Below are 16,303 nucleotides of genomic sequence, written 5' to 3'. Positions count from 1 at the left end.
AATAATAAAGCCGATATCAACGACGAGTCCCCGTCTTCCCGAATTAGGTGTTTGATATGCGCATGTGCAATGAAATTGATCGCTTATTTATCCACATGTTATATATTGTAATATTTTGGCTTTGAGTGTGGCATATGGATCATTTTGCAACGAAATAGATCGCGCATGCTCATGTCGCACATCTAATTCAAAGAATCATCGCAAATATTGGCATCAAAATAATACGCTGTAGCTCCATCCATAGAATGTGATCTAAGTTATAAACCACAGACTATCTTAGTCCGTGTTAAACGGTAAGCTCACAAAATTACTAGTGTTATCAGTAATTATCAATGTGATGGATTTAAAAAACACTATTTATCACATACAGCATAGTTTTGCTCTGAATTAAAAAATGTCAATTTAAAGATACTGAGTAAGCGATATAGCAGCGCTGAATTATCGAAGGCATGGTAACATTTATTGAGAGGTATTTAAGTGTGGACTATCAAACAGTGGCGCCGACATGGCCCGACATATTTTGAAAATTTAAGATAGGGCCGCTTCATATTGATCATTTTCTTCGACACGGCATGTCATTTTTTCCCATATTAAGATGTTGGGCCTCTTGAAATATTTTTCGCCCTACTATATTTTTAGGACTTCGACGCCACTGCTATCAAATCTACTAACTGTTATCCATGGCCGGATTGGCAAATTTTTTCGGCCTGGGAAATATATAGATCAAACCGGCCCATACAGCTATGCATCACAAATGTAACTCCTCCCCTCCTCTCCATGATATATTATACATATACATTTTTTAGGTACCTAAATTTTAATATATTTTAGGCTTAATTTACAAAAATATTATTTTTTCTAAAATATATTATAGGTAAGTTTAGCGATCCTCGCAAAAACCGGTCCATAGAGAAGATTCCCGATTTCCCAATTGGTCAATCTGCCGCTGTTGTTATCTTATGAAGCTTATTGAAAATGTAGAAAATAGTTTGTCTAAATATTTTAATTTTTAATTTACATTATTATGTAATGTCAAATTTTCAACTATAATTATGGTAACATAAATTTCAGAATATCAAAAATGTGTATCATAAAAACATTTGTAAGTTATAGTCTATTTTAAAATTAAATAAGAAATCTATAAAATCTATACTTACTAATAGTGTTAAAACAAGATCATTATTATTTTCATCATTAGTTGTAACATTACCAGTCAAATCAATTGATGAGATAGATGCAGTAGAAGCACTTTTGACAGATAATAAAGATAAATTAAAAACTCAAGAGTAATAAAAATTGTATTTTAACTAGCAATGTTAATATGTTAATATGTCAAAATTTAATAGGTATTTAATATAGTTTATGTTATCTGTACTTGAATTACATTTTTATAAAGATTGAATAGTTGTATTATTAAAATGTAACTATTATTTGTTTTCACTATAATATATTAATTGCATTTTTATAATATAATATATATAATATATATAATATATATGTATGTATGTATATACACAGGATTTTCAACTATAGCGATAACTCTTGAGATAATGAAAATATCAGAATTATGATAATTTAGATATATTATTCTACAAATCAAAATATGTATATTTATCATTGATAAATCAGCCTCCACTGGCTCCACTGCTCAAACATTTTTGAGCTAAGTCCTTAAAAAAAAACTTGGTTCTATAATTTGTATCTTCATTATAAATGTAAATACCTCTCTACAATATGTCTATAATTTTTACGTCTTACTCCCTTCTCATATCACTTATTATTATTTTCTTTTTTTTTTTGCAAATTATTCAATGCCAATATTTATTTCAGAATTAACTTGTATTTGCACAATTTGGTCCTAAAAGTCTACTCGTTAACTCATAAAAACCATTTCCCTAATCCATAAGTGTCTCCAGGATCTTGCAACATTATCTAGCACTTAATTATTACGTATGTATTTGCAAACTTACTTAACCATCCTCGTCCTGCCAAAATCGTTTTCCTAATTTACACGTGTCTCCTAATTAGGAAAATTAGGAGGTATGGGGTCATGGGGATAGAAGAGCAAATGTTGAGTTTTTTTTATAGTCTTAAAATTTCGTAATAAGGAGTAATCAGGTTAGTCACATGTAATAAGTGGTTAGTTATTTAAAACTACCTGCAACCTACTAGCGGAATTGATAGGTTTTGGTAGAGCGTAGGTAGTAGGAACTGCATACATGCGCACACTTATGCGCATGCGCTAAAATATTCACCTTCCAGATTTGGTTGTTATAAGAGGGATTGTCGTACTCAATTCGAATTGTCACAGTTCATCACCTGAAATACTTTGGCCGCTCGTGTCTTTCCAAGAAGGCTATTCTGTACTGTAGCAGAAAAAAGATAAAACGATGCTCACTAACAACAAATACGTCCGGGGGCGGATAATAGTCATCATACTACTGCCAGTCGTCTTCGCCCAAAACAAAGGTATGATACATTCATATAATTGTAAGGTATAATGTCGAATCAGCCTTCATTTATTTTTATATTATCTATATTATTTAATTTAAAGATTAAATGAATAATCTTTATGCAATACTAACGAAGGCGTGAAAATCTATACAGGTACATCGCACATTCCTATTTTTATAAGGGTAGTATATTTCTCTATTTTATAGTACCCCTTTTAGAATAATAATATGTATGACAGCTTCAGTGCCTAACACTAGCGATTAATGATGTTTTTTACGATAATTGTTTATTTATACAATTAGTATTGATGAGTATACAGTTAAATTGTATTCTGATGACCATGACGCGGTTTAAGTTCATTTGATATACAAGCATTTTTCAACTTCAAATGGATTTGTTGAAACCACATTTTTGAATTAATTTACAGGCTTATGTCATTTATCTCCTAAGGGGTACTGCAGATATATTAAGAATTATTTTCGTTTTTTTTTTTTAAAAGATAATAGATGTCACAGACCGGTTGTAGAAAATTGCGATGCTTCAGAGTCTTTTGTAAAAGGCTGGAAATTTACCGGGTGGTACTACGACACAGAAATGGGGGCATGCCGACCTTTGTACACAAAAAATGGATGGTATCTTTGCACGGAAAACTATAATCTGCCTTATACAAGAGAAGCTTGTGAAGAATTATGCGGTAAGTTACACTGATATTTTGTGGATGTATGGGCAGGAATACGATGAATGACAAATATTTATCATTTATAACTTATAAATTTTAAATTTGATTACTTTTTTTATTTTGTGTTTTTATCACCAAACAATATAACTTAACTTTACGATCATTAATATAATTAAGGAGAAAGCCATTGATGATGGCATGAATTTTTCGGATTTTTGGACTTATTTTTTTAATTTATTGTTTTCTAAATCAAGTAAAACAAATAATGAAACAGTTGGTAAAAAAATATGTAATCGCTGAATCAGAAAACTTGTGACTGATACAGGTGGAGCATTAGTCAATTATGACATCTCAATTTGTAACTCCCCCTCATTTTAATGAAAGGATGTATTTGAACAACTATAGTTAAGTTACAGGTGTAATCACTGTATCTTGCACAATACTAAAAAATATACCTAGTATAACCCACTCAAAAGTCAATTCATGATAATACTGTATAATGAGCTATAACGTAGATATAATATTCTTATAATATTTAAAAACTGCCGGATGAGACTCCGCTAGGAAAAGAAAGGTACGCATTACGACAATAATAACTAATAAGTTAGTAGGTAAGCAGTATTTAAATGTCTGGTCAAGTACTATCGAAATTATCAACAAGAGTTTATTCACTACTCACTAGGTATAACTAACAATATTGGTGAACTTATGGAATTTATTTATTTTTTGTTACAGCTGATCCGTGTACCATGACTAATGGCGCGCCCGGCATTTGCATGTACAATAAAATATGCAAGATGTATCATAATTGGCCCTCTGATTACATGAGATGTGGCAGTTCCAGCTTAAATTGCTGTCCAAAGGTACCCGACAAACACTTGAAATCACTTGGAGAACTTAAAGAAGACGGGAATGGTATCGTCCAAATTGGAGTCATTAACATCACAAACCCAGCGTATCCACCCAATGTTTTTAGTTATATATATTTTCTCCCGAGTAATTTTAGTATAGATGGCATACGTTACTATTAGTTTCTTGTGCCAAGTTTGGTATTCGTGCCAGCAGCATTGCGATTCAGTGTTACAAATAGTACCCAACTATCGGTTTTTTCTTTAATTAATATATTAAACATCATCATTTTTTAAATCTTATACCATTAATTATATACTTTATACCTATATTACCTAATAGTATACCTGCCACCTGGTATACGTTACACAAATAATATTCTATTATGCATTATGCGTAACGTCGCCTTATAGATTATTGGTACACTCTATCGAGTGTATCGTACAAAAATGAATTATTGATGAAATTCCATAGCGTTCGACCGCTTTTTCGAACAATATTGAACGTAGGTGAAGTCTATATTATAATAGGTGACGTTACAGTATTTATTACTTAGCAGGTTTTTCTTTAGATTTCGTATTTATGATGTACTTTAATTTTTAATTTTTTAAATTATAATATTTCATATAACATTATATTATGCTTTTTAACGTTACAGATTATAAAAATTAATCATTAATATTGCAACATTTGTATACATTTTTTGTTGAATTTTTTTCATAATAAACTAAATAAAAACTTGATAATATATTTGTCTTCATAGTTATTACTGTTATTAGTTATTATAGTTAATACACCATGTATAGGCGCGATTTCAGTTTTTGACTGGTGGGAGGGGGGCTATCCATATATAAATCAAACAGGACCCTGGTTGTATACAATATACAACCAAATATATTTAGAAATGTTTTGAAGCCTTTTTCCTACTTATACATTTTTCTCACTACTATTATAGTTTAACTGGAAAATACACATCCCTAACACATTTATAATTACTAACTAATAAGAAAATTATAAAATTACAAATATTAATAAAACAATTATATTTTATTCGTTTATAGTTGTAATTTATGATCATTTTTTACAAATTCTTTCAATATTTCGTTACTATCTATTTCATTAGACTTCTTTCAATATAAATTATTGATAAGTTAGTGAAACGATCTTGCTCCATAGAAGTGCGCAGCCAATTTTTTATCCCGTGCATGGCCGAAAATGACCTCTTATTCGATGCTGATCTTATTGGTATTATGAGCGCTAATTGTACAAGTTTAAATAAATTTAGATAAACAGCACGATTAACAACTATTGTTAAAGACCATCAATATTGATTTCATTTTCCTCATTTAATCTTAATAAACAGTTTTTTGTTACTTTCATTTCACCTTTTATAGCATCAATATCAATGTTCAATAACTCCTAAAAATTATATAATTATAGTTTTAAAATATTTGATTGAATATAATATTAAAATATAATTTTATTCAAATAGTTTTTTTCACTTACTTTATAATGTTCAATAAAACATATGCTGTCATCAAAATTAAGCTTAAGGAAATTGTCAACTCCAATTTTTTTATATTAAGGCTTTCTGATGATAATCTTTTTTCCAAGTTGGTAACTAGATTGTTAATTATTTGCAAGTAAATTATTCTTCAATGATCTTCTATTCCATTTTCTGTTTGTTCAGTTTGCATATTTTCAGCAGAAGTGGTAGGTAGTGATATAAATCATTAAAATTACTTAATTCTTTTTGATTGTTATACGTATTATTAATATAAATAATAAGATAAACATGTAGACATTTATTGTTAACAGTATAAATCGTAATAACGTACAGTAGGTATACTGGCTAATAACCGATGGACAGTCCCCACCGATCGTAATATTATGATACTTATGATTATTATTAATATAGACAGTAGACGTGTAATATCATAAATATAATATTAAATGTTGAATATGCAACAGAAATAAAGTAGCATTCAACCATAACTATACCTATTGAGTATAGTTGTATGTCACAGGGGCGTATTTAGAAATGTCTTAAGGGGGGGGGGGGCACAAACAAAAAGTTTAAATTTACGTACATGGGGAGTAGAGTTGTAAAATTTCTCATATAATAAAAATAAGTATAAAATACGGTGAATGGAGGCACGGGCCCCATGTGCCCCTCCCTTAAATACGCCCCTGGTATGTCATATAATTCGGCAAACAGCTATATTTACACTAGACCACACATAAGGAAAAGCAATGTTTGAACATTCATCTTTTAATGTTTTTATGATACAATTAATAACAGAAACAGGTTGTTCTAGCGTAGAAGACTTTCGTAACTGAGTACTTAAAATGTTCATTATTTGTAATATGTCTTCCAACACAATAATATGAAATATAAATGAAACTGAATTCATTATTGTCATAATTCCTATGTACATAAAAATGCATTAGGTATACCACATAAATTAATACAAATATTTTACAGGATACAGTTTATTTTATCTATAGCTTGGAGACATCTCTATCATTTGAACATTCAATCTCATCCTGTAAGTCGTAAGACACTGATTATGGCTTTTAAATTGTGTTTAGCAGATGTGCTATTACGCGTCCTACAGTTCCAAGGTTAGGTTAGCATGATATACTCGCATTAAGGACACACGATTTATTAATTTTTTTTTAATTAATTATTTATTAATTGAAAAGGGTATTTTTATACCCCCCAAGTTCAAAATTAGTTTAACTTTTGTTTTTTTTTTTTAGGTGTAACTATTTTTCTAATAATGAAATACAATACTATAAATTCTATGCTATTAAATTATAAAATATTTTCCAAAACATTTTTATTAATTTTGGTATTTTTATCATAATTAATAATAATAATAATAATATATTTATTGCGTTTGAAGAAATATATACAAGTAAAATGTAAATAAATTACATAGATTATTGTCTCCAAAGCCCAATGACTTGTTCAACAGTTATCATTTATCAGCTGAGTTTATCTTTATTCACAATTTAGATAATAACATTAATATTTTATTATATTTTAATAAAATAACTAAATAATAATAATAATAAGTAAATTAAATAAGCAGAATATTTTTTGAATCCAGTGCATTTGATAAATAAAAGTTTTTAACTAACAAGATTTGATCTTGCATATCTACTTTACATAATTTTTTTAGTTATCATAGCTATAAAAATGATTTATAGGAATGTCATGTAGCATACATGGTTTTTGTTCATCTCAAGGTACCAAATGAGTATCTATTACCATTGATTTTATAACATAATATTTTATAATATATTATAAAATCAATGCTATTACCTAATATAAAAATATATGTGTGAATGTGTGATCAAAATTTTTGGTTAATTATTTTTATACTAGTGGTGTTTATCATTTCCTAAAAGAAAGGAGAATATTAGAATTGGCCGCAGGCTTAGGTAAAATACTGTTTAAAAGTATTTTGAATACTTAAAAAAATTTGTAATACTGAAAAAAATGAATTCTAAATTTTTTCAATTACTTTTTTTTAGTAGATTTAGTGATTTTTTATTAGATTTCAATAACAAATTTTTTTTTTCAATTCATTGTTTATAAATAAACATTATAATAAGCTGGATAATACACACCTATCTGGCTATCTATTAGTTATAAATTATATTCAATTTCATTGGCACAACTAAAATCTATTTGGGTGGGATATATATTTATGTATAATTGAGTCTATTAAATATAGACATACAGATTGGTTTATTACTTCTTATATGGAAATCCTAGAATCAAAATAATATCTTATTGTCATTGCTACAAAATTGGAAAATAACATTTCTGTCCACCTAAAAATAATAGAAAACAAAATAACATATTACTATAAAATATTTTGTATGGAAATATATACAAGTAGGTACAAAAGCAATCTTTTTCCATACCAAAGACGGAAAAATAATGAAATTATTTTTTAAATATGATTGGACGTTAAAAAAGTATTCCAAAACTACTCAAGTTTGGAATAGGTTGATAATCCTTATAATAGGTAATACCTAACTAAAATATATTATAATATATACATATTAATGTGAAAGTTGATAAAGTGTAGTAATAAAAATTTTTATAGGTAGTGGCAAAATTAATAAAAAAAATAAGTGTATATTTTTTTATACATGTTGTGCTTACATTTTAAAAGTAATTTATGTTTACAAAATTGGTGTGTTATAGATAATGCTTTGAAAAACAAATTTAAAATTCTAAAGGAGGGAAAGTATCCCGTCGTGCCCCCCTGGGGACCCCCATATGTACTCTACAGAATCAGTCAAAATATACTTAATAAAATTGATGAAAACAAAGAACTAAATTAAAATAAAACGCATTAAATTTTATAATATTAAATCTACCATCTACGTATATAATCAATACTAAATTATAAACTGAATTTTTATATTTTAATTTATAATAGGTTTACTTTCACATACATTTTTTAACTTGAATCATAAATGATGATTTCCCAAATTTTTTTTTATACTAATTGGTTGTTGATATCATATTTAATACCTAATAGGTATTTATAATGAAAACATTGTGAAATAATATTTAAATATGTATTTGAGGTAAATAAATAATTCTGTAGCTATAGAATGGTCGTGACCAATTACAATAAGTCAATAAGTACTTTAAATCCAAATGTATAATTGACATAAAAATACTAACTAGGTATTTATTTATTAATTGAATATAGGCGCAAAGAGTGGGAAATCATAATAATATTTTTTTTAAATTTAAAACGTTCTTAAATTTTAAATAAACTTAGAATAATTTTCGATGCTAAGAAATATGTAAACTTAATTATTATAGGCCCACATTATGAATAATCCATTTATCCCTGTACCTATTTAATATTATAATGAATTTATACGTATTATAAAATTTAGAAGTAAAATAAATTTCATAGGAATCCAGAAACAATATAAAATTTTATTATAATATTATTTATGCTAAACATTCAGTTCGGGTCATTTGTTATTTTATAAATTTCAGCATTAACTAGGTAGCTATTAGCCAGCGTTCGCACATTGATTATTATAACATTTATTGTAATTATATAGTACTTATATAAGATGCGGATAAAAAAAAAATTTAACGACAAAACGGTTTGAATTGAGTAAAAATGTAATTCTGTGATTATATATGTCAAATCTTAATCTCGAAATCTAACATGAAATATCAAAATAAAATAAATTTTTTTTGTAGAAGGCCGTTTTAACACTTATTTTTACAAATACAAATTGTTGTATAAATGTAATAATAGGTAGTTCATCCGAAATTTGATTTTTCCTTCTGCAATATTACAGCTACAAATTGTATACACCTAGTGGCCTAGTGCCAAGTTTACGTTTTTTGTGAATACTGATTAGTTATAATAAAGGGTGATCTGTTTGGCGTAAATCACTCATTAAAACAAATAACTCAAGTTTGTTTATACTCAAAAACTCATTTCAAATTATGAATACACTTTTAACAGTCTTAACCTCCTTTTCAATATCCTTTTCTTATCTTAGGCACTACATTTAAGATCTACATAGTTTTTTAACTTTAGAAAATCTAGAATGAGTTTTTTTTATTTCACATCAATGTTTCATTTTCTATTTTTATTCATCTTTCATAAATTAATATGGTTTTCGGTTCACATAAAGTTTCTCTGAACAGCCCCTACTGGCCCTACTAACTAACATAGGTATTGAAATACTCCATTTAGCTTCTTTTCTTTGTTTAGTCTCACACTATAATTGTAGAATTTTTGCGTAGATACCAGATATTCGATTATTCTTACTATAATATTTGATAAATTATTATAATCGTACAAACGATTAACAATGTTTGTTATAAACGAAGTCAGGTCTTGTAGATGGATCGATGTTGCTAGAAAACTGACAACGTTGCATACAATGAGAATATTTTTTTTGCACTCAATCAGGCTGTTAAAAATGTGGCCTAACCGTACTCGATGCGGTAGGTACAACTGGAAATATTAACTGCGCATTAATTCGGATACACCTGCCTCTGTGAAGACCTTTTTTTGGAATTCCATTATAAATAATGAACTATAGAATGGTGTATAGTACCCACCTACCTGTAGTAGTATAGTACCGTATAAACGTCACATCAGGGCTTTTAAATTTTCTTTGCTAGATTCCAGCTGTACAAATACAAAAGCGTATATCCTGAACAATTGAAAATAACAATTTATAGACCTCGAACACACATGCAAAATGCTATATTGTAAAAATATACAACTACAGGAAACCATTAAAATACAATTTTGTAATATACTTTAACCAGATACCATGATGTTCGCGTTTATTTTGAATTATATTTTATAATTATACTAAAACTGTATATTAGGTGAAGAAAAGTTGAATGGGGACTTCACCACTCCTCTATTTATAATTTTTGACTCCACTAGTGCCTACTTTTAATAATTTTGGGTACTGGTCTGTTATCGCTTTGCTACGGGAACGAAAAATTTTATCGCCCTGCCAATTATATGAACATGGTAACACTATTTAAAACGTAGGTATATAGAAATTGAAATATATATATACTATACGAGTATAGTGTATAGAAATATCAGAAAAAATCATTTATTTGAAAAAATTGATTTAATTCGTTAATTATTTTCAAAACTACCTATATCATAAAAAAAAAATATGTATAAGTATATAAAATAAATCTAAAATGTAATACAATTTAAAAATATATAGATAAAATAAAATAAAATAATAATAATTACTGTATTATGGCGATTTTCACACTTTTAAGTTTGTAACAAAACATTTTTCGTTTGGAGAAAATATTAATCTTCATAAGAGACTTCGGAATACAAATCTTTTGAATTCATTTTTCAACTACTGCAATAAATACTTCAACATTGATACGATTGATACGAACAGAGCTTTATACGTACTGGACATACTGCTAAGTAAAATTACCTGAACTAATAAAATATAGCAATAATTGTCGTAGGTATAAATAAAAAAATGCGTTTTATATGGTTCGTAATTGGTGAGGCGATAACAGACCAGTACAATCATTTTATTAGTTATTCATCGATGTTTATAGGAACAGGACAAACAAATTAACGCTCTTCAATATTATTGTAATGCATTTTCATAATTAAATCATTTTGTGGCATAAATTTCATCCATTGAAGACATAATGTTATACTTGGTAAATATCTAAAGGCGTCTCGTTGACTCCCTCCTCCCTCCTGACATAGGAATTTTGGTAATTTTTTTCCATTGCCTTACCCTCTATTTGTACGTATTTATACGTGCAATATAAGCATTCATATCACTTTGTTCCTGGGAGCCATGGGGGTTCCCAGACATATTTCTAAGGGGAAGAGGAAAAAATAGAGTAAAATATAATTTAAAATTGTTTTACATTTATACTTATATTTTATTTATAGTACCTTATTATGTTTTGTCATTATTACAATTAGGTAATTAAGAAGGTAGAACGAGTGACTTAGGAGTGGTCTAGTGTAGACTGCCTGTATACACCCGTGTCTATTTTGCTAGAAAATCCCCATATATAAGTCCTCATCATAGTTTTATCATAGACGTGCCACGTGCGTAGAATCTAGCTCCAAGAGCAGCATGAGATTAATCCAGCCCATTTCTCAATAGAATATTTTAAAAAAAAATAAGGCTTTTTGGTGAACGTTTTCAAAGGGATTATATAAATTCAAGGTCATCACATGCTAATTACTGTCATAAAAAAATACAACATTGATTTTTTGTCATTTAGTTATTTGGGCCCCCAACGTTTCCACATATTTTCTAAAAAAAAATACAAAAATTGTATTCAATCATAATGTTTAATGTATATAATTTGCGTAAATATAATTGTATGTAAGCAAAATTTACTGCGGCTCTTCATTCAGTATTTAGCAGCCGGCAGCTGCCCGAGGAAAAGTTCAAAACTGCATAATGTACTGTATCTACAGAATGCCACCCCCGTTCACTCGTTACAACAGCTTCCTTAGGTCATAATTATTATTTATTGTATAGTTGATACGTAATATAACAGACAAAAGCAAATCTAAACACCTAGATCGCGTTAGTATCCCTTATTCGGTGATAATTTATATATTTGATATAAAATATTTGACTGCCATGTATTTTTTGATAACATAAATCACGATTCGTGACGTCGTATAAAGCCTAAACAACTGACGGATTTGATCTCCTTGGTTTACAAGACTACAAACAAAACCACCCTTTTTAGGTGGGATTTATTTATCAAACTTCATTTAAGAGTTTCATTTTCATTTTTTTTTTTTTGTAAATTATAATTAACATTTTTGAAAATAATAATTTGAGTTACTTTTATAAGCTCCATTTTTTTTTTATTTCTTTGGAATTCATAAAAGTTTCTACAAATGGATTTGATCAACGAAGTTATCGATGAAGATAAACTTGATGGTTGTCTACAAAACATTATCTTACAGGATAGCTTAAAATGGATTTTTGTCGGTGGCAAAGGAGGCGTTGGTAAAACTACTGTCAGGTAAACATTGTACCATACTAAAATACATCATTGATTTTACTTATTTTGCAATAAATTATTAGTGTGTATGCCTACTTGATATTAATAATGTGTCTTCCAATTTTTAAATAATAATTTCAGTTGTGGTTTGGCCATTCAATTAGCTAAGGTCCGCGAAACAGTTCTAATATTATCAACTGATCCAGCACACAACATTTCCGATGCTTTTGGACAACAATTCACTAAAGTACCTACTAAAGTTGAAGGTTTCAATAATTTATTTGCTATGGTAAGCATTTTAGTATAAAGGATATGAATAATTGTAAATGTATTGTTTAAATTTATTACTTAGGAAGTAGATCCTAATGCTGATGGTGAAAATGAAACTTTATTTGGACCTAACGACGGATCTGATACAATACGGTTATGTAACAGTATTATGAAAACCATGTTATCAGCATTCCCAGGTATTGATGAATCCATGAGTTATGCTCAAATAATGAAGTAAGTCTACACAAACATTCGATAATTTTCTCAAGATTTTAGTTTGGTTAAGATTTTTACTGATTAATACTGGCTTCATAGTTTATGTCATACCCCATTAAATCATACACCTAAATTAAAATGTTAAAACTATTCTGAATGCTTATTTTTATATTTTTAATAACTCTGATATGGTGTAAATAATCTAAAAATATAAAATTCTAAAAGTAATAACAATAAGATAGTCAAAATTCAATAAATTCACATTGTAAAACAATTGATAAGTCATATTACTTAACATATATTATAGGTTTTCAAAACTAGAACAAAACAATTGTATACTTGTATTTGCATTATTTTTTAGCTTAACTATTTTTATATAATTGGTTAAAATAAATTATAGAGTTATTCTTAAATTTTATGTTTGATTGTTGTGGTATAAATAATAATAATAATAATAATCTAGAGCCTCTTTGTGCTGCAATAATTATGATTATAATTATTATAATTATTATTATAGAGGTTTAGTTGATAATATATCTTTACGGTCCAAAACAACTGAAACTAAAATTCTTAATTTTATTGCAATTTTACAATTTATTTTATATCTATTAAAAATTATTTACAATTAATTTATTTTGTGTATTAATTATGATGGTAAATACTATTTTTTCTTTTTTTTGTAGAAGGGAAAAATTGTAATGGAGTAGAGTTAACACAATCCTACTCCCACATATGCCGCTGCAAACATTTACTATTAAACTAACTCTAGATATAAATAGGTGTAACATTATATTTTACTATTAATTGAGCTTGATTAAAAATAAATTTTGGTATTGCAATAATGTAAATTGTAAATATTTAAATAACACACTGAATAAAATAAATATTAGACCTTTTGAAGACTTATAAATAAAAACTGAATATCCTAATAGGAAATAATGTTTTATTAAATGATCAAATCGGCATTGGTTGCAACATTTTTTGTTTAATACAATGACAAATTAATAGACCACGAGATTTGTATTTCACATGATCTACCTACATATAAATGTATTATGAATGTATTATTATGAATTCAGATATGATTTCACTGTATTTCAAAATTATTTATTTAAATATTGAAAAATGTATGATGAAGTTCTTGTTTTGAAACTACTATTGTATCAGAACTTTAAGGCAATGGCTTTTATAAAAATAAGTTGAATGTGTATGAAACCTATATGGAATATCACATAAGCTAATCAATGTTGTTAAGTGTCGTATAAATTTCTATTTCTTATAAAATAAAAACTGAGATATGCCCAAAAAAACTAAAGTATGAAATAAATGTAAAAAGCTTCTATTATAGCATGAAAATTAAAAAATGTTTAAATTAATTTACTCTAAAAAGTTTTATTGTTTTAATCATAAAATCCAATCTATACATTTTTGCTTATTTAGCATATTATAAGCTAACCTGAGTAGATAAGTTAATGTATTCAAATTTAAATTCTACTCATTAACTTATTTAACAAAACCATAATTTTTTTTTTATAAACAATTGATTACGTTTAGAATAGATTTTTTAAGACAGTATTTTTGGATTCAAGTTATGAAAATTTTGTTGTTAAATTGTATTGCATATTTGTACTTTATTGTAATAATATATTATCAAGGCAGCATGACAACCATTTTTTAATATTTATGTGATTTTAGGTTGGTTAAGAGTATGGAATTCACAGTAGTTGTATTTGATACAGCTCCAACAGGACATACTTTAAGACTACTAACATTTCCTTTTATGTTGGAAAAAGCTTTAGGAAAAATTTTGGAGTTCAAAGATAGAATAAGTCCTTATCTAAATCAAATAAGTATGCATTTGGGATCTGGTATTAATCTAGAAGATATAGCACAAAAAATTGAAGAATTGTTGAGTACCATTAAAACTGTTAATCAACAATTCAAAAATCATGTAAGGAAATATAAAATATTTTTAAAACGATCAGAATGAATTTATAAGTATTTTGTTTTAGAATAAAACCACATTCATTTGTGTATGCATTGCTGAGTTCTTGTCGTTGTATGAAACAGAAAGGCTTTTTCAAGAATTAAACAAAAATGAAATTGACTGCCATAATATTGTTGTTAATCAATTATACACAAACAATGGAGATTCAGATCCCAATTGTAAAAAGTGTTCTTCCAGAAAGGAATTACAGCGCACCTATCTAGCACAGGTAAAAATATGATATATTATAATAAATACAGTATATATCATAACTATTTTGTTTTGTTTTAGATAAATGATTTGTATTTTGATGTCCACGTCACTAAGCTTCCATTATTAGAAAAGGAAGTACGAGGTGTTCCTGATTTAACAGAGTTTTCTAACCACTTAATGTTCCCAGATTATGATCCTTCCCGTAATGTAGAATAAGTAATGTTCATTAAAATAATTGATGATGAAATTAAAATTATTTTCAATAAAAATATCCTTATAATTATATTATATTTTACAATTAATTAATTAATACTTGGTACCCTATGGCCTATATATTAAACATTTAGTCATAAATTCTCTCATGAGTTTGCACTTAAAACAGTGTTTTATTTATTGAAATGATTTTATTCACTTTTCATCCGTATTGCTGTGTAATGTGCCCCCATGGCCCATTAATATTGGTCAAGGGTCACCTTTTTTTTATTATTATTAATTATTATATGACAAACATAGAGCATTGTAACAATCGTTAATTTACTTTAACTTTATGTTTTATCAAAAAATGTTTTAATACTTTTCATTATTATTTTCTTCAAATAATACAAATAAAAACTACATTTCTATTTATTCTATAAGACTTATTTCATAAGATTTAATTAAATTTTTATTTTCTTAAAAATTTAATTTTTTTATCTATTTTACTTGATTGTTACTTTTTTATATACATATGATATACAAATATAACAATAAGTGCTCAAAATAATTGGTGAGTCCAACACTTCAGTAAGTTGGTCGGTTTCTTTGGTTTTATTCTCATATTAAATCATTGATTAATTTAAAATACAACAAAAGCATTTTGAAATGTTGTCAATTCATCAATTATAATTATATATCTGTCTTAAAATATATAAAATAAAAGAATTATTATTTTAATATAATATCTTATTATTTATTTATTCATAAGTTATGTAACAATAATGACGTTTTTGTTAATCCGGCAGTAACATGATCTGATATTTATCAGATTACCGATATTCTACTATATTTTTATGTAAAACAATCATAGATATTCCATAAAAGT

General features: G+C 27.1%; 2 protein-coding genes across 2 annotated transcripts; both read left to right on the top strand.

Annotated features, from left to right (window-relative positions):
* The first annotated feature begins 2,361 nt into the window (after nucleotides 1-2,361).
* On the top strand, nucleotides 2,362-4,478 carry LOC149060633 (uncharacterized). The gene is made up of 3 exons (XM_089217695.1): nucleotides 2,362-2,469; nucleotides 2,954-3,148; nucleotides 3,869-4,478. Exons 1-3 carry the CDS (start codon nucleotides 2,391-2,393, stop codon nucleotides 4,162-4,164), a joined length of 570 nt encoding a protein of 189 aa, XP_089073821.1. The 5' UTR covers nucleotides 2,362-2,390; the 3' UTR covers nucleotides 4,165-4,478.
* A 7,798-nt stretch (nucleotides 4,479-12,276) lies between these two features.
* LOC107166755 (ATPase ASNA1 homolog) lies at nucleotides 12,277-15,849 on the top strand. Its single transcript, XM_015515546.2, has 6 exons — nucleotides 12,277-12,557; nucleotides 12,678-12,825; nucleotides 12,889-13,040; nucleotides 14,718-14,973; nucleotides 15,035-15,238; nucleotides 15,301-15,849. Exons 1-6 carry the CDS (start codon nucleotides 12,430-12,432, stop codon nucleotides 15,436-15,438), a joined length of 1,026 nt encoding a protein of 341 aa, XP_015371032.1. The 5' UTR covers nucleotides 12,277-12,429; the 3' UTR covers nucleotides 15,439-15,849.
* The last annotated feature ends 454 nt before the right edge of the window (nucleotides 15,850-16,303 follow it).

This window comes from Diuraphis noxia, unplaced genomic scaffold (genome assembly GCF_037042655.1).
Source record: "Diuraphis noxia isolate RWA-SAM2 unplaced genomic scaffold, SU_Dnox_SAM2 contig0001, whole genome shotgun sequence".
Classification (NCBI taxonomy): Eukaryota; Metazoa; Arthropoda; class Insecta; order Hemiptera; family Aphididae; genus Diuraphis; species Diuraphis noxia.
This window is presented reverse-complemented; position numbering and strand designations above follow the sequence as displayed.

What these genes read in the sequence shown, in the direction of transcription:
- LOC149060633 (XM_089217695.1), top strand. Translation starts at nt 2,391, where the DNA reads ATGCTCACTAACAACAAATACGTCCGGGGGCGGATAATAGTCATCATA. An exon ending in CGTCTTCGCCCAAAACAAAG is followed by an intron (nt 2,470 to 2,953) that starts GTATGATACATT and finishes TTTTTTTAAAAG; the next exon opens with ATAATAGATGTCACAGACCG. An exon ending in AGCTTGTGAAGAATTATGCG is followed by an intron (nt 3,149 to 3,868) that starts GTAAGTTACACT and finishes TTTTTGTTACAG; the next exon opens with CTGATCCGTGTACCATGACT.
- LOC107166755 (XM_015515546.2), top strand. Translation starts at nt 12,430, where the DNA reads ATGGATTTGATCAACGAAGTTATCGATGAAGATAAACTTGATGGTTGT. An exon ending in GTTGGTAAAACTACTGTCAG is followed by an intron (nt 12,558 to 12,677) that starts GTAAACATTGTA and finishes TAATAATTTCAG; the next exon opens with TTGTGGTTTGGCCATTCAAT. An exon ending in AGTTATGCTCAAATAATGAA is followed by an intron (nt 13,041 to 14,717) that starts GTAAGTCTACAC and finishes ATGTGATTTTAG; the next exon opens with GTTGGTTAAGAGTATGGAAT.